Source organism: Manacus candei, unplaced genomic scaffold (assembly GCF_025592945.1).
Source record: "Manacus candei isolate 608988 ecotype Guabito, Panama unplaced genomic scaffold, ASM2559294v1 h1tg000015l, whole genome shotgun sequence".
Classification (NCBI taxonomy): Eukaryota; Metazoa; Chordata; class Aves; order Passeriformes; family Pipridae; genus Manacus; species Manacus candei.
This window is the reverse complement of record NW_026138063.1, coordinates 12,885,845-12,911,154: the sequence shown is the minus strand read 5'-3', so window position 1 is coordinate 12,911,154 and position 25,310 is coordinate 12,885,845. Positions and strand designations below refer to the sequence as shown.

At 53.0% G+C, this 25,310-nt stretch overlaps 1 protein-coding gene across 2 annotated transcripts in view; it reads left to right on the top strand.

Annotated features, from left to right (window-relative positions):
- The window catches only part of XXYLT1 (xyloside xylosyltransferase 1), a 33,534-nt gene extending 9,287 nt beyond the window's left edge, over positions 1 to 24,247 (top strand). For both annotated transcript variants that reach the window (XM_051781372.1, XM_051781373.1), the window contains exons 3-4: positions 10,590 to 10,722; positions 22,938 to 24,247. In XM_051781372.1, the coding sequence (XP_051637332.1) occupies positions 10,590 to 10,722; positions 22,938 to 23,334 (530 nt within the window). In that variant the 3' untranslated portion in view covers positions 23,335 to 24,247. The remainder of the gene's footprint in view (positions 1 to 10,589; positions 10,723 to 22,937) is intronic.
- The last annotated feature ends 1,063 nt before the right edge of the window (positions 24,248 to 25,310 follow it).

Genomic DNA, 25,310 nt, shown 5'->3' with positions numbered 1-25,310 from the left:
AAGGTATTGTGCCTCATACGGAGTGAGGGTATTTAGCACAACTTGACTGAAGATGGTATTTGACAAATTGGAGGCAGCAGGGTTTCCTGGCTGTACAAACAGCTGGCTCACTTCTTGGGGAGTAGCATCATCTCAGAACGTGGCCTCCTTGTCCCCTGCTGAGTTCTCAGGGTTTCTCTCTCACTATCCAGCGCAGCCTGAAGGCAGAAGCTGTGACCAAAGGTGGGAAGATGAGCACAAGCTGCAAAGGGCCCCTGGGCTGTCCTGTCCTCATGCAGCATCTTCCATGTGCTGTAGAAGCACTTGGGGACTTGCTGCCTGAAAATTCAGGAGCTTGGTCTGCAGGTGTGTTCGGTAAGGTTAGTGGCTTGTAGGAGGACTAAGCAGCAGTGGGAGAAGTGGGTAAGTTTCTGTGTGACTAAACAAAGATACGGAGCTACGAGGAAAGAGAAGAGTAGGACTGATGACTATGTATTGCTGAAATTTATGGCATATTGACATGGTCTGCTGGAAAAAAAAAATTGAATAGGTTTAGAGAAGGGCAGTGGCTTCTGTGTGGGACAAGCCTGTTTGACTGAGACCTTCCAGTCTGGGGGGGTGCCTGGCCAAGGGAGTTACGATGTGGTCCATGAAGCCACAAGCCATGTGAGGCAGATGTTTGTACAAGAACTGAGGGGCATCAAAGTTGGCAAGAAGTGGGTTTAAAACAGGGTGCAGTGATCTGTGGAGCACCTCGCTGCAGGATATTGTAGGTGCTGGATTTCCTGATGGATGAGGCCATCATGGCAAGCTGCTGTCTGATGGACAGCAAGCCTCAGGGTCTCCACGAGCTGCAAGCTGCAGGAGCATGTTGGGGGGACATGGCTCTGTGTGGTGGGGGGAAGCACAGATGGCTGGTGTGGGTGAATAAGCAGCACCATGTCCAGGGAGGTGGCCGCCAGCAGGGAGCTGTGCCTTTGGCTTCATAGCTGCTGTCCGGATTTAATGTCTGTGACACACCGGGATCAATGGGAGGTCCAGTGGTCTCCCTGGCCTCAGACTCTGAACTGGACCTTTTCTCCAGCTCATTGTCAACAGCTGTACTTATTGTTAAGCATAGACCAAATTATAATGATGTTTGTTCAAACTGCTTGCTAATGACCGAGCCCCGGGCCGCTTGGGGTTTGGTGCTGCTTGCAGCAGGATCCAGCTGCTGGCTCCAGCTTGGTCTCCCATGAAACTGATATCAGCCTTTGTCTGCTCTGGGAGTACCAGCCTGGAGACAGTGGCCTCTGTGAGCATCAGCTTATGCCTTTCCCACCGAGCAGAGCGGGAGGGAGGGCAAAGGCTGGGGAGGAGACGCTGTTGGAGCAGGCGCTGAGCTGTGCTCTGCTTTCTCAGGGTACCTTGCCTGTGCTGAGGCCGAGCAGTCCTGCTGCTGGCTGTGAACATGGAGAGCCTGGGAGCTGGGGGAAGGGGTTAAGCAGAGAGGTATCAGGAAAATAGTCTGTTTACTGGAATAACACCTTGGCAAATAACTGTCTTCTGCTAGTGTGCTTCTGGAAAAGCTGGCAGGCAGCCTCCTAAAAACATTATCTGTTGTGTTTGAGGGGTGTGTGTGTGAGGTTCGACACTGCAGCTGCAATGTTCAAATCCGTAGTGCAGGCTTGCCTAGGTCAGACTCTGTTTGCCCACGGGATGCCAGGTCCCTGCACCTGATGTTTCCCTTCAGTGGCACCCCTGTGCAGGGATTTACAGTGCACAGACCCTCGGTGCATCAGAGCTCTCTGAGATGGAGCCTGGCAGAGGGAGATGGGGAGGCACCACTCCCTCTTCTTCCTCCTGTCAGCTGCAAAGCAATTCCTGGTGCACGGGGCAGCTGCCCACAAAACTGCAAATTACATTGTAGTAAGTGAGCGTTTTGAGAGTGCGTCACTCCTGATCCTTTCCTGCTGACTGAGCACTGCCATCACTGCTGGGCCCCACCACACAGGGGTACACAGAGATGCAGTGGTTGGGAGAGCGCTGGGAGGAGAGTGTCCTTGTCCCAGATGTTCCAGGCCTGACTGTGCATTACCAAAGGGGAGATGTTGTGAAGAGGCACAGAAAACTGGGGTCTGTGGCGGAGTCGTGGGAGACGGCCCCAGAGCCACATGCTCCAAGCCACAGTTCCCATGGGATGCTGCAGTAGCTGAAGGGTTTATTTTCTGGCAAAAATGTTTCCATCTTTACAGGGATGGAAGGAGTGTTAATGGGTTTTGGTGTGCTCTCATAACCTCCCTCCCTGCTTCATGCTGCAACCATGTGAAAAACATCCAGCTTCTTTTCCCAGCCTGTCTCCAGGCTGCACACACTCATGTCAAATGCTGTGATGGGGAAGAGGCTCAAGTAATCAATTTGTGAGTAATAGGGAGAGTGGTGCCAGCCATTGTTCCTTGCTGGGGTGAGCCTGTTATGCCAAGGGGGTTGTTTTTGTGATACTTTTGGGGAGCAGGCAACAGCAGACCTCTGAATAAGCCCACCCCAGGTAACCAGGGTAGGTTTTGGGCTTGTAGGGGGGTCCTCACCTGCTGAGGTGAGCCACTAACCCTGTCTGGCTGCCTGTGAGATGTGCCTCTCCTGGCAGGAGAGCTCCTTGGCCCCAGCCCTGCAGCTGTGGAGGTGTCAGGAAGGGCTACTGTGATGGGGGGGATGCGGATGCTGCTCAGCAGGTGCCTGGAAGCCCCCTGGGTACTGCGTCACGGTGGAGACTCCTTCCCTGCGGCACTGCTGCCTCTGGGGGCCAGCACGACCTGCAGCCCCTGGGGGTAGTGTCACTTCTCATCATTTCCACTGGCTGCCCCTTGCTGCGGTGCCACCATCGATTATTTTTGGATGTCCTAGATCTGTCAGGCCAGGGCAGGCGTGTGTGGCTGTTTCCCCCCTCCTCACGGAGCAGCAGGGTCTCATCACCCGGTGCTGTGGGTGGGTGCTGCTCTCCTCTGTCCCCAGCCAGACCAGCTGCCCCATCCCCAAAGGGTTGGAAGGTGCTGGGGGTCACCCAGCATTGATGCTGGGGCTGCTCTTCCCCACAGCCTCTCTCCCCGCTCTGCCATGGCTCATTAGAGCTTAGCAGGAAGAAACAAGTACAAAATCTACCTGCAGCCCCTTCCCCTAGTGTATGCAGTTAAACAGGACATGAGCACAGAAAATTTATTATCCTGTATCTCTTTTGGTTTCCCTTTCCATCTTACCTGCTTGTTACTTCACAGCTTTCCATCCACACCGTTTTGTAATTTATAGCAACCTGGAATCAAACCTTATTTTGTCTGATTAAAAGGTTTCCTGCTGCTCTTCCTCCAGCTCCAAGAAGTGTCTTCACACTCCTGCCCCAGCAGCACCATATATTAAACACACAGCAAACAGTATTTCCAGCTCCATCCTGAAAGCTGTCACATGTTCAGCGATGTTGCTGCCTTGGAGTCCACTTAAGAGCCAAAGTGTTGAGCATCGCTCAATATTAGTCCCTCAGACCCTGATGGATTACAAGGAGACACTTGGATGCACAGGAAAAATTAATTTCCTGGAACAAAACACATCCATCTCCTGCTGAGTCTTTCCTATCCCTCTGGAGACAGTTGTGGGGTGTGGAACAAGGTGATCAGAGCGATGCCATCGTCAATACCTGGAGACATTGCTGCTGCTCCAGACCCCTGAGCTCACCCAGGTGCCTGCTCTGTGTGGGTGTTAGCAATGATTTGTCATCTATCTCTGGCAGGCAGCCTAATTTTTTAATTAGCTGATAGGTTGATTAGCTGTGCTGCAACCACTGCTTTGCTCTACTGGGCACCTAATCAGTGCTGCAGAAACCTGGTTAGTGCCAGGGGCATGTTAGCGGCAGGAGGCACATCCCCCCTCGCCTCCTGCCCTCCCCTGGTGCCTTGTGTGCAGGGAAGGGAGGCAGTTTGATGGGAAGGGGGCTGCTGGGCTGCTCCAAGGAGCAGAGGAGACCCTTGGCTGCATGGCAGAGGTGAGGACCTGTGTTCAAGCGGGCAAGGTAAGCTGCATTGCACATTGGCAAGCAAGCTCTGCTGGTGCAGGGCTTTGTAGGGTGGTCTTCTCTTGGGAGGGTGGTCTCTGGAGCAGCACCAGGTCCTGAGAAGGGGGACTGCAGGCCCCAGTTGCCAGCATGCTGGCAGCAAGCTCCGGGGATTGTGCTGTGCTTGCAGGGGTGCCCCTGCCTCGGCTGCTTCCCCTGGGCGAGGCTCTCCGGTGCTGCCAGGGTCAGCTGCACGGGCAGTGGTGATTAATCCTGGAAGCAGAGGGGGAGTCTGTCTGTGGAGAAAACATGGCCTGGCCAGGGCAGCACACAGCCGGAGAGGAAGCTGCTCACAGCCCTGCTGACAGCAGGAGGGAGAGCAGCCAGGGGCAGCTGGCAGTGGGGGGCAGTGAGCCAAACCCAGGGAGCCTCTAATGAAGGGCAGGATGGAGATCCCAGTGTGTTTGTGTAAATAAACTGTGTTTCCACACTGGGATTGTTGAGGCACTGGCATCGCTGCCTGGCACTGCAGCTGTGCTCATGCCCTGCTCCCTGCAGCAGCTGAGGCATTCAGGGCCAGTGGGCTTCTGCTGGGGAGCACCCTCTGGGTTGCACAGGGCCCCTCCAGAACCTGTGACCCTCTCTGTGCCCACGCCTGGCCTTGGTGCTGGCCGTGGGAGTGGAGTTTGTCTTGGCCACGCGTGTCCCTGAGCCAGCGAGGGCGGAGGATCCTGGTTTCACAGCCAGCAAGGGCAGCTCCGTGGGTCTGTGTGTTGCTGCTGGCAGGAACACTGCCCGCTGGAGCGGGGGCTGCTGCTGCCCTGCTCCAGGAGGTTTACTGACCAGGGCAGTTGTCTGAAAGTCACTGCTGGTCCTTCACAGCTCCTTCCATCCTTGGGATCTTACCCTGTCATGGTGGGGACAGCTAAAAACTTTCTGACTTAAAGAAAAACATTGGCAGTCAGAGCCAAGCTCAAAGAGATGCAGAGAGGTGGAGGGGAAGCTGTCCAGATGTGCCCAGTGTTTGCAGACCTGAGCCCTCCAGCCCTTCTGACCCCAGCTCAAAGAGCCTGGGCCACCTGGCCCTCTTCCTTCTGATGGTCCAAAATGGCAAAATGCACCGCTACCCCCTGGCCTTTCCCCAGACCCCACTGCAGTTCTGCAACACCCAGAGCTGCAGCCAGCAGGGGACACTCCTGTCCCTTGGCTGCAACGTGTCACCCATGCTGCAGCCCAGCAGAAGGGTCTCAGCTGCTCTGCCTCCAGCAGCTCTCTCTCCCTGCCCATCACCCTGCCCTCTCCAGACCACTGCCCAGCCACCTCCCCCCCTGCTGTCTCCTGTAGGATGGAGGGGGATCCTACTTCCTTGTGCTGCCCAACTGGCTGTTGCTGGCTGCATGGAAAAAGGTGAAGCCGTGTGCTTGGGTCACAGAGCTCACGTGGCACAGTTGGCAATCCCAGCAGTGTCCTCCTTGGTCTCGCCTCTTAAGGTGCTGGCCTTTGGCCCCAAAAGTTGCTGCTGTGATGCAGAGGAGGTGCAGGGAGGTCAAGGTGCTTCCATCTGATACATGCCAAGTGCCAGGTTAACAGTTGGACTCGATCTCAAAGGTCTTTTCCAACCCAGACAATTCTATGATTCTGTGTTGGAGTCTCTCCTCCTTGGCATGGGGCATCAGAATGTTTAGGTCCTTAAAAACAGGTTTGTTGAGACAGGTGGAGATGCCATTGCAGAGGATGGCCAGAGCAGAGCCAAATGACCACCAGCCTTGGTGACAGGTGTTTGCCTCAGGAGTGTGTGTGAGATTTGGGCACAGTGCAGCCTGGCAGGGCAGTGGCCTGTCCCCTCCTGCCATCCCACTGTTGCTTGCAGCATCTCCACTGCCAGACCAGCTGTAGGCAGGGTTTTGTACTCTGAGAGGGTTGAGTTCGTGCCACCGTGAGTCTGTCAGTGGGCTGGAGAATTTCACCACCTCCAGCAGGTTTCAATTCTTGCTTCTTCTACCTACAGCTGTTAAGCCACTGCTCAGTTATCAGTGATTTAGACCACACTGGTCTAAATGGTGTTTGCTGGACAGCTTCTACCCTTTGCAGATGGCAGCTCTCCATTTTGCTCTTTGTTCCTGGACACAGGTTCACTCTTTTCAACTCTCCACGTCAGTGGTGACATGGCTCTGCCCCAGATCTGGCATAGTTTGTATGAAAGTGGGGGGTTAGGAGCCAAGGCCAACATTTGCACACCAGCCCTGCACCTGCTGTGTGGGCTCAGCTTTGCCAGGGTAGTGACCCTCATACAAAGTTGTTAGGATGAGTGTAAATGAGTTTGGCTGCAGAACAGCCTGGGTTGCTCTGTGCAGACTCCACCCTTTGTATTGCCTCTTCATCTGACCCTCCATCCACTGTCATGTAGTTCTAAATTCACTATTTACATTTTTTTCAGTCCATCCTCTCAACTCAGGCTAGGGAAATGTAGTCCTATCCCATGGGCAGGTTCAAGGCTGCCCATCCATAGGCTGCTCCAAACAAGGGCAGTGCATCAAAAAGGGCCCTAGAGAGGTAAGAGCTGCTGCAGGATTTCTCACTGCACAGCATCCCCAGAGCTCTGGCTCAGTCAGCCAGAACAGCTCTTCTCCTTCCTGTGCCCCCTGCTGCCACTCATGGTCCTGCTTGATGTTTCTGGGAAGAGCATTTACACAGTCATAGAATCATACAATGGTTTGGATTGGAAGGGACCTTAAAGATCATCTGTTTCCAACCCCACTGCCATGGACATGGATGCCACCCACTAGGTCAGGTTGCTCATCTAGACCAAATTTCCTCCTAAGTATCTCATCGTGTGTTGGTGGGTGGCCTGGCTTGCTGCATGCCCACTCTGTCCCTGCTATGCTGTGGCATCCATGCTTCCTGGCAAGGGTTGTCAGACTTGCTGCAGAAGCTGTCCCATGCCACAGGGGCTCCTGGATGTCACTCAGAGCATCCAGACAACCCGCCAGGCCCCTCAGCACACACACACACGGGGTGCCTTTCCATGTGCTGGCATAGCTCTGCTGAGTCCTGGCAGAGAATGCAGGGCAGCAGGACACAGGGGGGTTGACATGACTTCTGCCTGCCTGTGCCCCCTTGCTGGGATGAGGCTGTGAGATCATCCCTGGAGCTGGCCTTTCTCTTCTGGACATGGCTGGAGGGAGGATTTGAGCCAAGCTTGGAGCACAGCCCTGCTGTGGCTGCTGGTATAAGGCTGCAGTAAAACATTATGAGCTTTTAATGGGGCCAACCTGTGTTGTAAAGCTGTCACTGCTAATGGAGACCATCTACTTTGAGTGGCACAGCTCCCCTTTCCGTGCTGTGGCTGGAAGAGCTGGAGCTGAGCGGAATGGAGGGTGATACACAGTATGGCAAAGTTAGAAAACTCACTGCTGAGCAGAACACTCTCAGCCTTTCCCCACATTTCCAGCTGGATCCCTCCAAGCAGTTTATGCCTAAGAGAGCACGCGATTCCTCCACCCCCACATGGCAGCCAGGACAAAGAGCTTGATACATCATAAATATTAGTGCCTGGCCCCTTGCCAGTCCCAGTCAGAGAAATCATCTCAGCCATTAATCTGAACGTGCAAGCTGCATCTGGCAAAGTGGTGCTTAAGTGTCACCCATGCTCAGTTGTGTCTGCAGCGTTGCAGTTCATGCTTGCTTTAAAGAAAAATTAAAAAAAAAAAAAAAGAAAAACAAGAAAGAAAAAGAAAAAAGGAAAATAAGAGGTACTTGATGCTTACTGGGTCTAATTTCTTAGTGTTTCCTGGGGTCTCTGCTGGCACAGCATGGGACCAGTATGCGGGGGCGAGCCCAACACAGGGAGCCTCTAATGAAGGGCAGGATGGAGAACCCAGCGTGTTTGTGTAAATAAACAGTGCGTCTCCATGCTGGGCTTCTTGTGTTGCTGGCATCGCTGCCTGGCACTGCAGCTGCACTCGTGCTCTGCTCCCTGCTCGGCCAAGGCTTTTGGGGATGGCCAGATGCTGCTGCTGGGCAGCACCCTCTGGGTTGCATGGGACCCTCTGGCGCTTTTCAGCTGGGGCGAGCAGGGCTGGGATTGGAGCTTCCTCCAAGCTCAGCTTTCGTTCTCCGCTGTGATTAATTGCAGTTGGCATTCATCTGTAATTTTAGAGAACAATCGGATGGCGTGCCTCACAGCTGATTTAACTGAAACCTGACCATGCGTCAGAAGGCTGCTGTGCACTGGGCGTAGTTGTGCTGGGATCCTCCTGGGAACCCCTTCCCCTCTTCCTGGCTTTGGCAGTACCTTGGAGGGCTCAGGCTCCCCCTGTGTTTCTTTGGGGCTGAGCTTGTGCTGTAGCTCTGAGGTCTCCTTGCCCTGGAGTTTTGTGACCAGTCTGGATATTCTCAAGTGCAGCAGCATCAAGGTTTTGGGGTTTTGCCCTGCTGTGGTATGGGCCACTGGGGAGGTTTGGTGTATTTGAGATACATGTCTTGTTCCTTGTTGCACAAATCTGCTGCTTTGCTTATTCACATGCTTGAGTTGCACTGGCCATTTCTAAGGCAGTTCAGAAGCCTAGGGGAAATTGCTTTCAGGTCAAGACCTGCTTTAGCCTGTGGTGAATTACTGCGCCTGGGTTTTAAATCTTTGCAAACAGAGGATTATGGTGATGGTAAATACTAGGTAGACCTGGGGATTGCCGTACTGCCGGATGAAGGGAGCATGGCCTTTCCCTTTAGCAGATAGAGCATGATGGATGTGAAAAAAATAAATTGAGATACAGCCTGGGTTGTATCTTAGATACTATTTCTCCTTGATTTATATTTCTGCTTGGATGCTTCGCAGAGTAAGCAGTATATTTCTTGCTTAACCTCACAGGGCCTTTTCATTCTTAAATGAGGACAGCGTGGTAGGTACGACCAATTGCCAAGAGTCCTGGATTAGTGCAAGATCTACAAAAAATTCAGAGCTGCTGTACAGCCCAGCATCTGCTTGAAACACAAACACCAAGTGATGAGCATGTTTGAAATGGCGAAGCTGCACTCCCATACCAGGCAATAGCTGCTGGTGCCTGGCTGCTCTCTGGGTCTCTAGTCCCAGTGGTGGCTTTGGGGGCTTAAAACAGAGCAATGCCTCCTGCTCTCAGCAGCCCAGTGGTAGCCAACAGCCTATCCTGAGCATGAGGGAGTGAGGAATCGTAGTGGTGGGAAGGCTGGAGTGTCGGCACTGCTCCAGTGACACCAGCCTGATGGAAACCCTGCCCGTAGGCATGGCAGATGCAGGCAGCAGAAGGTGAGGGCAGGCAGGGCTTGTCCTCCTGCCTGCAGGTACTCGGGAGGAGGAAGGATGAGGGCCTGGTTTGCTAATTGCTGTGGAAGTGGTGGTGACAGGGAGGTGTAGCCTGCAGGGAACTGTAAGGGCACTTGTGCATGATGAGTGGGGCCGAAACAGGTTGACACAATCCAATTAGTGCTGAGTGCTAAGCAACCTGGCCAATTTGCTCTTGGCTTTTATAACACATATAAATAGCGGTGGCATTACATAATGCCATGGGGGATGGCTCCACTCCACTCACAGTCCCTAAGGAGGGCTGAAGATGCTCATAGCTTTGCCTGTGGCTGGGGGAATCCATCTGATGGTCTGACCTGTTGCAGTGTTTGTGTTTGCTGCATTGTACTGGGCCTGCTGCAATCCATACAGCATCCCCAGATCCACATGGGATGAACAACCTTGACAAGGCACATCTCCTGTACTTTCTCCCAGGTAGCATCTCCATCCATCAGTCTCATGTCCTACAGCGGAGACAGGTGACAAATTTGGGCAGAGGCTTGACCCTGTTGTTGAGCTCAGGCCTGGCCTTGGTAATGACATTCTCCAGTCTCTCCTTGTTCTTGATTTCCCACTGCAAGTGGAAGATGCTTCTGTGTCTGCATAACTCTCCTTATCTCTGACCACCAGCAAGAATAAAGTCTTCCAGGCTGCTGCAGATTACCAGCCATGCTGTACAGGCAGGGCTTTGTAATTTCTGCCTTTGGGGAAGGCTGTGGCAACCTGCTGGGAGCTAATGGGCTTGTGCAGGTGATCCTGGAGGTGTCATGTGGCTGCCTGATTTCTGTCATGGGAATTGCTCTGGTTTGTCAGGCCAGGGATGGCTGCTTTCTGGGCTTGAGGTGGGAAACGCTCGTGGAGTTGGCAGGTTTTCCCAGTAGTAGGTAGCAGAAGTGAGGATGGGGTTTTGTGTGGCTGCTCCTGCAGAAGACTAGATTGAAGCTGCTTCTTGTTTTTGTCAGTCATATGGAAAAACAGTCTTCTGGAAAGAAGGAGGGAGTGGATAGAAGCAGGAGGTCACCAGAAAGTATTCCTGAAGTAAATCATGCCTGAAATACACAGTGGTAAAGGCTCTCGTGATGGTTGAAGGTCAGTAGCTTCATGCAGAGGTTGCAGCTAGATTGGTTTTGCCCTCACTTGTCTGAGTCTTGCCCATGGATCTGAATGCTCACCATGCACCAAATCCTCACGGGGAGCAGTTCATCAGGTAGCCATTGGTAATCACTGGTTACAGTTTTGTCTTATATAGCTGACTTTCCCCCTTTGTGCTTTCAGAAATAACACAGATCATCCAGGTAGACTTGGACCTGAAGTACAAGACCAACATCCGAGACCTGTTTGATGAGTTTGACAATTTCCCAGAGGGAGCAGTGATTGGAATTGCCAGGGAAATGCAACCAGTGTACAGGTAAAGCTTTCTCCCTATTGGGGCCAGGGTGTGGGCAGTGGGTGGCTGGTGTGTCTTCTCTTCAACTCAGGTTGGGTTTCTAGGGCTAAATGGTCTTCCTGCTTTAATCCCAGCAGGGGAACTTAATCTGAAACTTGTAGGTAGCTATGAGCAAAGTGTACAGTGTTGCTGTCGTTTGTTTACTTGTTCTCACACACCATCACAAGGCTTTCAGAGCCAAATTCCTGGTTGTTGGTGCCAAAATCCATACCAGGACTATAGTACATCTGCTAGAGGCATTGTTTGCCCAGCCATGCCTGCTGAGGGGCTGTGATTGCATTCTGGAGCATCGGTGTGTGTGTTGGAGCTCAGAGCTTCCGGCTGTGAAGATTGCAGAGAGTAGGGGTTGAGTTTGGGCAACAATGAGGTTCTGGGTCCCTGGAGGGTGAGTGCACCTTCTGCTTCCTTCAGGGAAGGCCAAACTGACAACTCTGTTGGTGGCCTGGGCTTGCAAGCATGAGGGTGACCCCATGGTCACTTGCTCTTCAGACCCTTGGTCCACCAGCCAATGACTGCTGGGAGCTAACGGTGGGAATCACTCACTGAGGGGAGGCTCAGTTCTTCCCAGTCGTGGACCACTGATGGGTTTCAGGGACACAGATATTTCCAGGCTAGTGCTTAAAAAAATTGGTTTAGTTTAGCCTGCATTATTCCAAGGATGAACCTCAGGTTTTGTTTTAATCCAAAGTAAATCAGATCATCAACTCAGGATGCCTTAATGGCTTCTCAGATGAGCTGAGTTTGAGCATCTGAGGTGACTTGGCTAGATTTGCTAATCCTAATGGAAAATTTCTTGGAGAAAGACAAAAAAGTTGAAGAGCTCTGTATGTCTTTTCCTTCCCTACTGAAAGCCTGCTTCCTTACTGAACCTCCTAAGACAGGACCAGCAGCACTCTTAGGCAAAAGCTGAGCTGCAAAGATCTGAAGCAGCCATTCTTATTTCATGTGTATCCGGATGGGATGAGGGTGGAGACAGAGAGAAGTTCATCAGCAGGGGATTGATGGTCATTAATCACCACCAGTCACTTCCTCATAGCCTAAGACAGCTGAGAGCGTGAGGTTGCTCAAACTACAGAAGTCACCACTGTTCCTGGGCTGGAAAAAGACATCTCTGTGTCCCTATCAGAAGTGTCACCTCCCCTCTTGGTTTGTACTCTTGGCAAGGAGAGCTGGGACTAGAGGAACAGGGATGCTGAGGTCTTGTCTCCATAGCGTGGGAGCACGGAGGGCTCCTGTATCTGCTTTGGGTGTGCTGGCAGGATTTTGGTGCCCAGAATGGTAAATCCAGCCCCAGTTAATCACATCCAATTGTTAGAGCTTAAAGGGGGATGGAGGGAGCAGCCGCAGCCAAGTGTGGCCGCGGGGCTGTTGCAGTGTCAGCCTCGGTCAGCGCTGCCCGGCAGGGCCGGTCCCGTTCGTTAGTGCTGCAACCTGGAACAGGATAAATCAGGCGTTTGTTTGCCTGCAGTTAGTCCATGGCAGAGTCATTGTGTTTTCATCTCTGCAGGGTTTTGCATTATTTCCATGCATGACTAGGGAGTGGGGATGGTGTTCCGCTGCCTGGATGTGGTTTGTGGGGCCGGGCATGCCTGGAGGGGACCGAGTTAAGCTTTGGGGTGCTCTGCTGGAGAGCCATTCAGCATGGCAGGGGACAAGGCATGGGATCATGGGGCTGAGCGCTGAATACCTGACCCAAGCCACAGCCGTGTTCTCCCCGTCCTGCCGCCTGTGGTGGGGACAAACAAGCCAAGCAATAACAGCCCTCACAGGCTGCATTTTTGGGCTGAACTTTCTGTTGTTGCAGTTTTGACGTTCTGGGTCACTTTGGGCTATGTTGTACTTTTCTTCTTGTGTTGTTTTGATCTTCGTGTGAAAACAAGTTCCTGATCCTCCTTGTCGCCAGACCACCCGTGGCGGGGCGAGCCGTGCAAACGCCAGGCTGCCCTCCCGCCGAGCCCCGCGGGGCTCGCACCTCGCCGCTGAAAGGGTTTCCAGACACAAACACGAACTGACAAAGCGTGACCGTCTTTGTAAAAAAAAAAAAAATTTGCTATTTTTATACTTTTAGCGAGATAAAAAACGTGTTGTAGGTGTGAAATAAGAGGTACCAGCTCCAGCCGTGTGGTTTGCCACGTGCGCAGGCTCGAAGCATCAGTTGGGAAAGGGGTTGTGGGGTGGAGGGGGGTTACGGGGTAATGGTGGGGTCTCTCTGTTGGCACTCATGTTTTCCTCCCTATTTCACGCAGCTCTCTGGAGCACCAGCTTTGTCCCAAAGCACTAAGAGGGCTTGGGGCGAGTTAGCAGAGCTGTCCTGAGCTTGCTCACGGAGCTGTAAACTCGCAGCCCTGGGGCAGGGTAAGCCAGTGGCTGGGAAGGGTCTGGGTGCCATGTTTCCCTCTCTCTGTAGCAATGGAGAAGATGGATGGAGATCAATTGACTTGGTTGTGTTGGATCCTTGTGACCTGCTTGGCCCATCAGAGAAGGCAAATGGGTGTGTTCTGTAGCTGGTGCCCTGTTTTCTGGGAAGCAGCACCGTTCCTGTTGGCTGCCTGGCTGTAGGCTGTACTTTCTAGGCACAGGTTGGGGCTGCAGAAGGCTTGGGCTGCTGCGCTGCTGCACCGAGCAGTGTTGGGCACAGACACTCACGGGAAACAGAGGAGAAAGAGAACAGAAAATCGGAAATGTCCCGGAGCCTGTCTGCACATCCTGAAGGTAGGGGAAACCTCCAGACAGCAAAACAGGATGGCACGGGAGTGTTTCCACTCGCTTGACTCATGCTGAAACAATGCCCGGCCTCTGTTTGTCTTGGACAAATGCATTTTTCTGAGCAACAGGATCTCCCGGTCCTCCTGCAAGGCCAGCACTGGGATTTAACTGTTGCACAGTCTGGGCTTGGCCTGTCCCTTGGGTCACTCAGGGTGGGTTGGAGTGGCCTGTGGAGAGCAGTAGCTCCTGCTGAAGCTGGACATGGATCACCCTGTGGTGTCTGGCAGAACGTCCTGGAGGCAGAGGGGGAGGTGACGGGAGCCCACGTCAGGTGCAGGAGGTGATCTGAGGTCTGAGGCCATCAATGTCAGGTTTACTTCTCTCCAGCTGTGGCAGGGGAAAGAGGCACTCTGTCTGTGGGTCAGGCACGTTGTCCTTCCTGCAGCTTTTGGATCTGATGTGTGATATGGGGTGTGGTCATCACCTCTGTGGATGGGGCTGCAGACAGAGCTTCATCCCACAAGAGGCTGCCCCCCCGGTGGGGTTGTTGAGGACACAGGTACTGTGCACTAGGCTCCTAGATGCCTGTGGGCTTTCCATGGCAGTGCTGGATGCCTCCTGCCAGGCTGACGTTTGGGTGTTGGCCTGCAGGAAGAGCCTCTTCCCAGGCTGACATGTGCCTGCTCATGTGTCTGCCTGCACAGGATTCACACTGCAGCCAAGATCGGGAGCTCTGGCTTCGGTGAGAATGATTTTGATGGAAAGACTAGAATCTGCAGCTGAAGTTTGCATGGTCCAAAAGGCTTTCCATGCAAGGAAGTGCTTCTGCATGGAAGCAGAAGCATAACCTTAATTAAAAGTCCTGTTGTCCCCTGCAGCATTTCAGCTGCTCAGCCATGCTGGGAGTGTCCTGCTCACCAGGCTACAGGGGTGAGTGATGATGCTCTGTATAAATATTTATGTTGCAGATCCTGGCCAAATTGAGGAGCCCAGGCTCTCTCTCTTTAGTCCTGCTAAGAAATGTGCAGGCAAGTGTTGCAGATGCATTCTGCAAGCCAGTGAGCAAGTGGCCAGGCAGGTCACTGTCCTGAGGGTGTGTGCAGGGTGTGTGCCTGGCCTGTGGAGCGGCTTAGCCGTGCTTCTAGCTGCGATGGAGCTGTGTGATGGCCGGGTGAAGCCTCCCCATTTCAAAGCCGCCCCAAGCTCCTCTCCTTGTGAGAGGAGCAGAGTGGGGAAATGCTGCAGCACTCCCCAAAATGTCCTGAAAACTCTCAGGTTACTAAAGGCAGAGCTTAAACCCTATTCTTACCGAGTTTCCTGGTTACGATCCCTCTGGTCACGTTGGTGGCGTGTGAGAGGAAGCAGGACAGTGGTATTGATTGCACAGCTGCTCTCGGCAGCCTCGGGCTGACCCCGGGCCACTGTGCCACGCCGTGCTCCCTGTTCCCATCCCCACAGCCGTCCCAGCCTCTTCAGTTCCTAAGCAGTGCTGGTGCTGTTATTGGCTCTGGGTGCCCACCAGTGCCAGCACCACCTGGAGCCCTCAGCACTGCCCCCGTGTTGCTCCCCTTGGAGAGCAATGGTCTGCTGGCAACAGGGAGGACCTAACCCACAGGTCCTCAGATGGGTGCTTTTAGCCCCTTACTCCAGCTGGGGAGAAGGTACCTGCTGTGATGGTGGACCTCAGGAGAGTTCCCAGAGGTTCACAGGTCCAAGAATGCACATAGTTTGGGCTGGAAGGGTGGCTGCTGCCTCCATTCCTGCTGTTGGGTAAGATCTTCACTGCTGTCCCCCATGACAAGAAGCTAATTAAAGCTGGAGGCAGCTTGGGAATCCACAGTACTGGCAATGATAAAAGTTTGTCCAACAGGAAAGGATATCTACATCAAAAGGACAGCTACAGACTACAAAGGACCGACACTTGGGTTCTTGTATGGCTGCAAGGCCATTTGCCTTTGCCTCTGCCTAAAACCTAGGGAGACCTCAAACAGGACATTATTTTGTGGAAAGGAAAAGCTTTGTTTCTATTTGTGATTGTGTAGGAGCTGCTGTAAGGTGTGCTGTGTGCTCTGTCACATGTTTTGTTTGTTTGAGAGCTGGTAAAATAACCCTGAGAAGCCCATTAGTGAGTGGGAGCAGGACTGTGCAGCCTCCAAACGTGGAGGCACAGCACTTGCAGTGCTGGGTGTTTGCTGGGAGCTCAGCAGCAGCGGTGCTAAGTCACTTTGTCAGATGTTTGGAAGAGGAAAAGAGTTATCCTGGGCTGTGAGCAGGCTAATGCTGAATCCATAGCCAGGCCAGGCTGTCAGAGTCTGGGCTGAGACAGTACGTCCTGTACCTTCTCTTGGAATCTAAAAAAAACCCCAAAGTACGGCTGACAGCTGCAAGCAGGGAGCAGCTGGATTCCCTGGCTGCCGGTTGAGGCAGTGGTGGTGGTTCTAAGATATAGCAGTGCAGGTGGGCTGCTGCCTGGGATGGAGCTTTCCAGAACTGGATGTAACCATCTCCAGCAGGCAGGTCCTCCTGCCTGAGTTTGTCTGGTTTCATGGACTCCTCAAGCAGGCAGGTTGCCCTGATTTGGCGACTTTTTTCCAAGTGCTTTTGCCCTGGGGAAGCAAGGAGCTGGCTACCACAAAGGGCTCTGTGTTCCCCAAGCCCCTCAATCAGTGAAGGCAGGAGAGTTTGTGCCCTGGCATTTGTGCCATGGTGATGTCATTGCTGCCTGCCCACAGTCCTGGCAAGCCCCAGAACCAGTGCACTTTGGATTTGAAATCATTTCAAGATTTTGACTTGATTTGTAGTAAGTGCTGCTGTTCGACACATGGGGAAAGCAGTTCTAGGAATTGTTTGGCAATGGCTGCCACGAAGCAGCCAAAATTACAGAGCAAGCAGAACCTGCAAGGAATTGGCAGCAGAATTAATTTCAGGAATTCAGCTTTACCTCTGATTAAAAAAATTATCCAAGGAAGTAAAGGGTTGTGTTGTTTACATCTGTGCATAACATTAATATGTAGGACCTGTTGCACTTATTCCCATTACCAAGCAAACTTGAAATGTCATTTAAAAACAATGAATAAATTGGACAAGATCTGACAACCACAACTGTGCATTGATTAGCACAAATGCTATTAGTAATATTAAGCAGCAGGTGAGCTTCTGTGAAGGGAGAGCATCTCTCCTATTCCTGAGAGCCCCATCAGCAGGCAAGGGAGGCCCAGGCAGGCAACCTGCACTTCCGAGGCAGGCAGGAGAACGCTGCTGGAGCAGAGTTCATTCACAGTTGTTAATAGAAATCTGCCATTTTGGCCATAATTAGGCCCACAGTTTTTTAGAGTGCCCCTCTGAACAGGTTGCCCCCCATCCTTTACCGGTGCTGGCACGCACAGCCCATCGCTCCACAGTGCCACAGGTGTTTGATCTGTAGAGAGAAAGAAAATGATGCGACCTAGACAGGGATTTATGGTCCCACCTCTATTCAGAGGATGATTTTAGCACCAGTGTGGGGTATAAAAATGTTATGTGGTGAGGAGGGCTGCCCTTGAAAATCTGTGTCCCAAGGAAAGGTTTCACTCGCCAACTGTGTTCTCAAGTTGTCACTCATCATCTATTTAAATGTTCCCATTTTTGGACTGAGTCCACGCAGAAATGTCATCATTGAGGATCAATTTGCTGCTCTAAATACAGGCCTTTTAAAAGTTTGGCATGCAGGCTGTGCTGTAATAGAGACCAGCACTGTACAGACATAATTTGTGCATTGCGTGAGAAGTTTATTAAGGAATTACTGATGTCCTCGGTGAGGAGCTCAGTCTATCTGTTCATCAGTGTTTTCTGTGTGAGGACTGAAGGTCCTGCCTGAGCTGGACCCTCACCCTGAACCCATCAGAGGAGCATAAGATGGTCCTGGTGTGCACATCAACACATCCTGCCCTTTGTCCCGGGCTGGGAATTGGGGTTGCTTTGTCCCAGAGTGACAATTTTCCCTGCAGAGCAAGGGGTAATGCTGTATTGGTGATGCCATTGCACATCACTGAGTACATGGTGCTGCCAGGAAGCATGGAGTTGAGATTTCCTGGATTACACAAGCTGCTCAGCTTCAGCTAAGGTGCTCTGGATCGGGCTGGTACTGAACCCACTGCCCCAGCTCCTGAAGGGGTTTAGCACTGCACATGGAAAATAAGCAATTAGCAACAAGGGCCGCTTTGTTGCAAAGCTGCTGAGCTCGCCTGGCCGAGGTCCGGCAGCTCTGGGGCGGGTGGAGGAAGCTGGGTTTGGATGCTGCTCTGAGTGCAGCCCTGGGGCAGCTACCTCTCTCCAACTGCAGCAGAAACTTGAAAGGGCCCACCTTCATTGCAGACATGGCTTTTGGAGGTGGGAGGAGCTGGAGGAAGGGGAGACAGCCTTTCCCCAGGGTTAATCCTGGTTGAACACAGTGATGGTAAGGGGCTGGCAGCTGCATCCCACAGTAAGGATTAGCCAAGAGGAGAAGGGTGCAGGGAGGTTTCTTAGCTGTGCTCTTGCTTCTTTTTAAGGGCTAAGGGGGAAAGCCACCATCAGCATATGAATGGACCATGCTGCCATTCCCATCACTCTTCCCACTGCCTGCACCCTCTCCTCCAGGCAGGACTGAAGCTGCTGTCAGGGGACCCCCTCTGTTTGGTCTCTCTCCCCCTCCATTTCAAACACATCCCCCTGTCCCCATCAGGACACTACATACTTCCCACTGGGGCTCCCATCCCATCCAGCTCTGTGGCCGGCTCTCCAGGGCCCCACAGGTACCAGGCACTAACGTGGGCAGCTTGGCCGGGGATGGCTTGGTGGGACCACAGCCGGATGCCGTGTCCTCCTGCCCGCCCTGGGGGAGCCCTGGCAGCGCACGGAGCCCAGAGCACGGTCCTCGTGCCTCGTTGCTCATTGCAATGGATCCACCGTGTTTGCCAGCAGCTGCAGCTGGATAACGCCGGCAGCCATCTGTGTTCTGGCTCAGGAACTGAACAGTGTATTTGGAGGGAGCAAGAGCATGCACTTGTTGTCTTAGTTGGTGTTTGGGCTGGCAGGGCTGCTGTCGATGTGGCTCAGAGAGGGACAGCTGACAGCCTGTTCTTCCCTTCTGTGCCAGGAGCTCCGTGCCCGGCTGGATGGGGCTCAGGGTCCCCCAGCCCCTGACCCCTGTGAGAGAGGCTTGGTGACAAAGTGTGTCCTCAAGGTGCTGGCCTGCTGCTGCTGCTGCTTCTGCCCTCCTGGGCAGCTGGCCCAAACTCTGCCAGTGCTTGGCAAGAGGTAGAAGCAAACCAGTGAGCTCCAGCAAGAAGTTTACTGATTCTGGGACATTTATTACATCCAGAATCTTTCAGATCCCTTATCTTTGTGGCTTTATCCCATGACTGTTGCCTTCGCTTCCCCCTTTGATGAGGGAGAAGCTGTGCAGCCTTCCTCCCTGGGTACCACACTGCATAGGCTCATGCAGTGCATGTGCATGGTGCGCAGTGGCATTCAGAGACCCCACAGCCTTCCAGGAGCATCTTCTAACCACAGCCACTCTGGGTCTAGCCCAGCATCTCATTTCATTTCGTGTCTTTTTGACCTGGCTCCTCAGTTCCCCAGCTGTCTGGGGGGATCCCAGAGGCTGTCTGCATTCTTGGAGGTGCAGCCTCGTGGTCAGGTTCCGCATCCTCAGCAGCAAGGCCAGCAGTGCTGTCTGTGGGGCCAGTGCTTTCAGCTTGCTACTGGTCACCCAGCTGGCAGTAACCCCTCCTTCTTGCCTTTCCTGCCAGCTAGGGCACCCAGCTGCTTTACCAGCTGTTTCCAGCTCATCCCAGGAAGTTTCCCCATAGCCCAGAGCTGAAGTGAACGAGTGGAAGATCAGGCGTTTGGACAAAATCTTCCCCCCATGCACTGTTTGTCCCTTGCTGTGCATGAAAGCAAGAGAAGGACCTGCAGAATACAGCTGGTGGGTGGAGCAGTCCCCTCTACCCTAGCAGCTGATCCCATTGAGGCATTTTTAAGTGTGATGGCAGCTCTGTGAGCTGGGGCTCGTGACCGTAGGCTGCGAGGCAGGGGAGGTGCGGCCGCAGCGCCCTGCGCTGGGCCAGCAAGGGAAGTCCCGGTGGAAGCAGGGTTTTTTATCTGGGCTGCCTGGGCCGGGCCTTTGAATGCTTGGAAATGCTCTTCTCCAGATGTTTCCTAGCACACGCCGGCTCTGTTTATAAACAGCTCCTCAAAGCAAAGCCTGTTGGGGCTGCAGGCGGGTGCTCGTGGCAGCAGCCCCGCACGGCTCCCCTGCACCATGCCACGGGGTCTGGGGCCACAGGTCACCTCTTTTCCCTCCTATCTAGAGGGGTCAGGGTAGTTAACAAAAGCCAAAAATGCCTCCTCTTCCTTTCCCCTCCCCTTCTGGCTAGCAGCTTCCTGCCCCGAATCATCCTGGTGGTGACTGGCCTCTCTGGTCTGCCTTCCTGCCCAGGCTTTCGCTGCTAGGGGCACAGAGAGGAGGGCACCTTGGAGCCAAGGCTGCTGGCACACTGCCCTGCCTGAACTGCCTGTTCCAGGGGAGATCCCAGCCATTCCAGGGGCTTGGGCCAGGGAGATATTTCCATTGCAGCTGGGGTTTGATTCCTTGGTGATTGTCTCAGGGACACATCCTGACAGCACACTCATAAAGCCCCTTGGGTTTTCTCCCCCATGTTTTACCAAAATTTGAGGTGGGTGCCAAGGGGTGATGCCAAGCAGGACAGAGTGGTGTGGAGTGCAGGCTGGAGTAGCTGTTTGGCTGGTTGTGCTTCCCCAGATCCATCACCTCCAAAGAGAACAATGCTCTCATAGGTGCCACTCCTTCAACTTCCAACTGGGTGCAGGTGCCTTTCAGCCACACTCTTCTCTGTCCTGACCCCTGCAGGACAGCACCAAACCCCTCCGTTAGAAGGACAAAAGCCAAGAAAAATCCAGGCTAAACAGCTGCTGCCAGTGGCCCTGCCAGAACACCTTTCCCTTGGTTGGCCTGAGCCCAGCACTGGCAAGGCTGTCGTGCAGGGCTGTGAGCAAGTTCCCGAACCATCGGCACTGCGGAGCCACCCACAGCTCATCACATCCTGGATCTCACCTCAGCACTGCTCCCTGGGGATGGCCCTATCCTCCCTTCCAGCCCCACTCCCCGGCGATCCCCAGGCACGGGCGGGGGAGGACGGCCCTGTCACGCCAGCACTGGGAGGAAGGGTGGAACAATTGCTGCTTGTCAATCTGTCTCCTCTTCCTGCAGAAAAGGGCACATTGCTCCTTTCTTGTTATCAGCCTTCCACGAGTATTCTGCTGGGGAAAAGCATTGCTGGAAAATTGAGTCATTTGATACAGATCTGCTTTTGCTCTGGCCTGGCAATGCTGAGGGCTTGATTGCTTGCATTTTCCTTATCCTGGGTGCTTGCAGTGGCTGTAGTCTCGTCTCTTAGCTTGGGCAGCGTGTGTTTGGAGGTGAGAACATCAAAAGAGTCAGCTTCACTGCTGTGGAGCTGGAAAGGTGCCCCACTCTGCAGCACTGCTCACCCTCTCCCTCCTGTCTGCTTCCAACTTAACTTTTTGGGCATGGGAATGGCTTTCTAGGCACTGCTAGGGAGAAGCAGAGAGAGCAGAGTATGCAGAGGTGAGCTTGAGCCAGTCGTATTCAGACTCCTGGACTTGAGCACCTCAGGAGGCTGATTGGGGCTTGTTCTGCAGGCTGAGCTTCCCTCTAATGCTGCGTGAGGAGTGCTTTGCCTTGCAACGCCTGGATGCTCAGGAGCATCCATGAGTTGTCTTTGCCTCTCCCCAAGACACAACTGCTCTTTGCAGAGGCAGAGCCCTTTTTTCCCTTCCCTGCCCTTTAGATCCAACAAGCACTGCTGCCCATGGAATCCAATGAAGCAGCCCATCCTCCAGTCCCCTTTCCCAGGAAAGGGGATATGACTGCCCAGAAACTGAGCCCTCCTGTGGAAAACTGGCACTTGGAAAAACCCTTTCCATTCTGAATGAGGTGAAAGGGAGTGGTGTAAAGACCCTTAATGAAGCAGGAAATATCAGTGCTTTGAATCTAAAACATCTAAATGAAAGTTGTAAGGAAGTGATGCTGCATGATGGTTGTGGTTCTCCAGATCAGGAAATAAAAAATATGTTCACGGTTTACATCATTAATGAGGCCACTTTAAACCTTTGGGTTCTAAATCTGCACCATCTACCTACAAATTCTCGTTGCCTGGAGCTGCATGGAGACTTTAGTCGGTGTCTGACAGATTCAAAGAGGAACCAGTGGCAGCCTTGGCTTCTTCTTTCTAACAGTGTTTCTCCTTGACATCTTCACAGCAAGGTGTAAAAGAACCTTGCTATAACTTTCCCTTAAGTGTGAGGGCTGGAAGGAGATGGCAGTGCTGGCAGCCCTGAATTGTCAGATGGTGGTGGGGGTCATAGGTCCCTCCTGCCTTCCTCGAAACCACAGGCTTGGACAGCTCTCAGGTGCTCAGCTTTGCAGCAGAGGATGCTGCTTGAGGGGAAGATTTTCAGACTGAGTGGGAGTGACTTTTGGGGACAGATTCAACCCCAGGTAGTTGGGTAATAGCATGGGATGAATTCAATTCCTGCAAGTGGGAGCAACCACTGTATGTATGGTGAGGTGTATTCACTGCCCCAGGGCTGAGGAAGGAGCCAAAAACATTTTGGGGCTGCTTGCTCAGGTAATCAAAATTTTTCCCATTTGAATCCACCTCTGGAGTTAGTTTTATTTACTACTAGACTTGCACCACTCTCATCTCCTTGGCAGCTGGAAATTAGCTGGTGAAGATTGTGTCTGCCAGAGCTGCTACAGCTGAACCTTCCCAGGGCTGCAAGCGCTGAAGGCACTGCTTGTTTAGCTAATGAGATGTTGCCACTGGATTTCTCTTTTTATTTTTATTTTGAAGAAGTATTTCTGACACTCAGATATATTTCAAGTCTTCTAATTGCACAGCCTCAGACTGAGGCCCATCTTTGATCCGGAGTTTCCCCCTAATCAAATAATAATAATGCTGTCAACTCTGCTGTTGAGATCCCATTAACTGCAGGACTTGCAGTTCTGGTGTGTACCAGCCATGGGGACACTCCTGGTGTTCACCCCAGGCACTGGAGATGTGGTTTTGTCTCCCTATACAGCCATGTGAGCAGTCACACGATCCTGTGTCCAGCTGGCTCACCAGAACGATGCTGGTAGAAACAAAACGGGCTTTAGGATGTGGTAAACAACGTGGTTTGAGGTCTGGGCAATATCCTGTGCAGGGGGACGGAGAGAAAGGCAGCCCACAAAGTAGTGGTTTCTCCGAGGGGCTGGGTGCCTCCAGACAGAAGACAGGCACTGCAGGATCTCTTGGGTGGGTGGTAGATCCTGTGCTGTGATCCAGACCTGCCCAGACTTGAGGTGGCTGCTCTTCAGGCTGCACTCCCTGACTCCCCTGTTCCTGTTTTTCCTCTCTTTCCAGGCACACCTTCTGGCAGTATCGCCGCGAGAACCCCCAAACCAAAGTGGGGGAGCCCCCTCCTGATGGGCTGCCAGGCTTCAACAGTGGTGTCCTGCTCCTGAACCTGGAAGCCATGAGGCAGTCCAAACTCTACAACCAGCTGCTGGAGCCCACCATGGTGCAGAAGCTGACAGAGAAGTACCACTTCAAGGGCCACCTTGGGGACCAGGATTTCTTCACTATGGTGGGGATGGAGCACCCAGAGCTTTTCCATGTGCTTGACTGCACGTGGAACAGGCAGCTTTGCACGTGGTGGAGGGACCATGGATACAGTGATGTGTTTGACCAGTACTTCCAGTGCGAGGGTGAGGTCAAAATTTACCATGGGAACTGCAACACCCCGATCCCTGAAGACTAGAACACCCACCACCCCTGGGAGCAGCTCTGACTGCAAAAGCCTTAGTGGCTGCACCAGCAGTCCCTCGGGAAGGGTGGCCAGCTCTGATCCGTTGCATCCCAGGGGAATCGCTGGGGATCCCAAGAGCTTTCAGTATCCCACAGCCTGTAACCTCATCCCTTCAGGAGGAAGGGCAGTTCAGTTGCTGGAGCAGGATATCCACAGTCACTCTGTCCAGACTAGCTCCTGGCTCTGCTTAGGGCAAGTCCATGGTGCCTGTCTGTGCCACAGCTGCTGGGACATGGGGACAGCCAAGGGGCCATCAGAGCCTGCTGCCTTTGCCCATGGCAGGGTGCAGCTCCCTGGGTGCTGTGCAGCCTTACTTTGGATGGTCAGCAGGAGCCCCCAGCAGGCACTTGGATGTTGTTTGTCGTTCCTCAGTGGCCCATTTCTGCACCTCATGCAGAGCACTGGTCTGGTCCCTCTGGAGAGCAGACACCGTCCTCAGGTCATCTTCCTTTCTAAGCATTCCAGAAAGGCAAGAAGGCTTTAAAGACTGAAAAACTGCTTTAAATTGGGTTACTTACAAACAAAAATTGAATGCTAGATGAGCTTTAAAGCCGTCCATTGGTTCTTCTTAGCAATAAAAGCTTTACTGCCCTGTCCTAGAAGCGGTCAGTGAGCGTGTACCAATAGATTCATTTTTCTAGCTTTGCCTCTAACCTTTTGTACAGAAATAAAGCTGCAGATGTCAGACCTGCTCGGCTGTTTTTTGCGGCACAACTGAAGTCCTGTGCAATAGGAGATTTCCTACTTTTATCATGATTAAAAAGTTGCTGATGCGTATCTGCTGGGCAGTTGAATGTGCTGCCCCACATAGCTTATCCCACATCTGTTCCACCCAAGTGATGCAAATAAACTGTCTGGCATACAAGCTGGATTTTTAAAGATCATCACCACCATAGCTGGGGTTGGTCTGGAAGGAGCTGGGAACTGCCTGTGCTGTGAATGGGTGAGCCTCAGGCATGAGCATGCTGTTCCCTAAGTAAATGCTGCCTTGGTGAGCCCGGCCAGCAGGCATGAGCTCCTGCACAGGTCTCTGTCAGGGAGGTGCACAGCACCTTAACCCACCTCCAGCCTGGCTTTTACACCCAACCAGCATGTGCCTGTGTGTCAGTGTGTGCATCTGTGTGATATGCACGTGCAAGAGAGAGGGATGGAGACCTAATTATGGCTTAACCTAAAAGTGGTGCACACCGTGTCTGGCAGGAGTGTCCTGGGCTCCTTCCCCTGTGCCCATGAATGAACTTATCATTACTGAGGGAGAGGCTCTCCTCCCTCGAACTGATGTGCAGAGACATGAGGCTGTGGTAGGGCTGCAGCACAACCCTGCCCTCTCTGATGTGCTGAACCAATCCCTTTCCAAATAGCACAAAAGCTCCACTTTGAGTATTTTCACATCCCTGGGGAAAGAACAACAAAGAAGGGATTAAAGGTGAGGGAAAGAAGCAGTACCCTGCTGTGTTAGACTCACATTTTCACCAAAAAACAAGGTGAGCCAGCCTTGCTGTGCAAGGCAAGGAAGCCCCCCAGGGTGCTGGTGGGCAGGATTTGGTGTGGGAGATGTACCAGGATGATGCACCCTGAAGGACAAGGGGGGTTTGAAAGTGCCTCAGATGGCCAGAGCTGCTGCTGTGCCCAGAGAGCACATGCTGTCCTGGGAAGGGGGCTTTGCTCTGTTGGTGCCCACTCTCATTTATGAGTGAGCTGGGTAGGGACAATTCCATGTTGCGTGGCCAGGAGCCACCCACCTCCCCTCTGTCCTGGTAGTGCCACACTGCTGTCTTGTGCTTGCTGGGCAGTTTCACAGTCCCATAGTTGGCACTGGTGCTTTGTCACCATCCTGACACATCCTGGGGCCCCTGCAATTGCCCTGAGCAGCTCCTGGAGTGCCCCGTGTGCGCAGTCCCTGCCGTACCTGGGATGCTGCTGCAAGG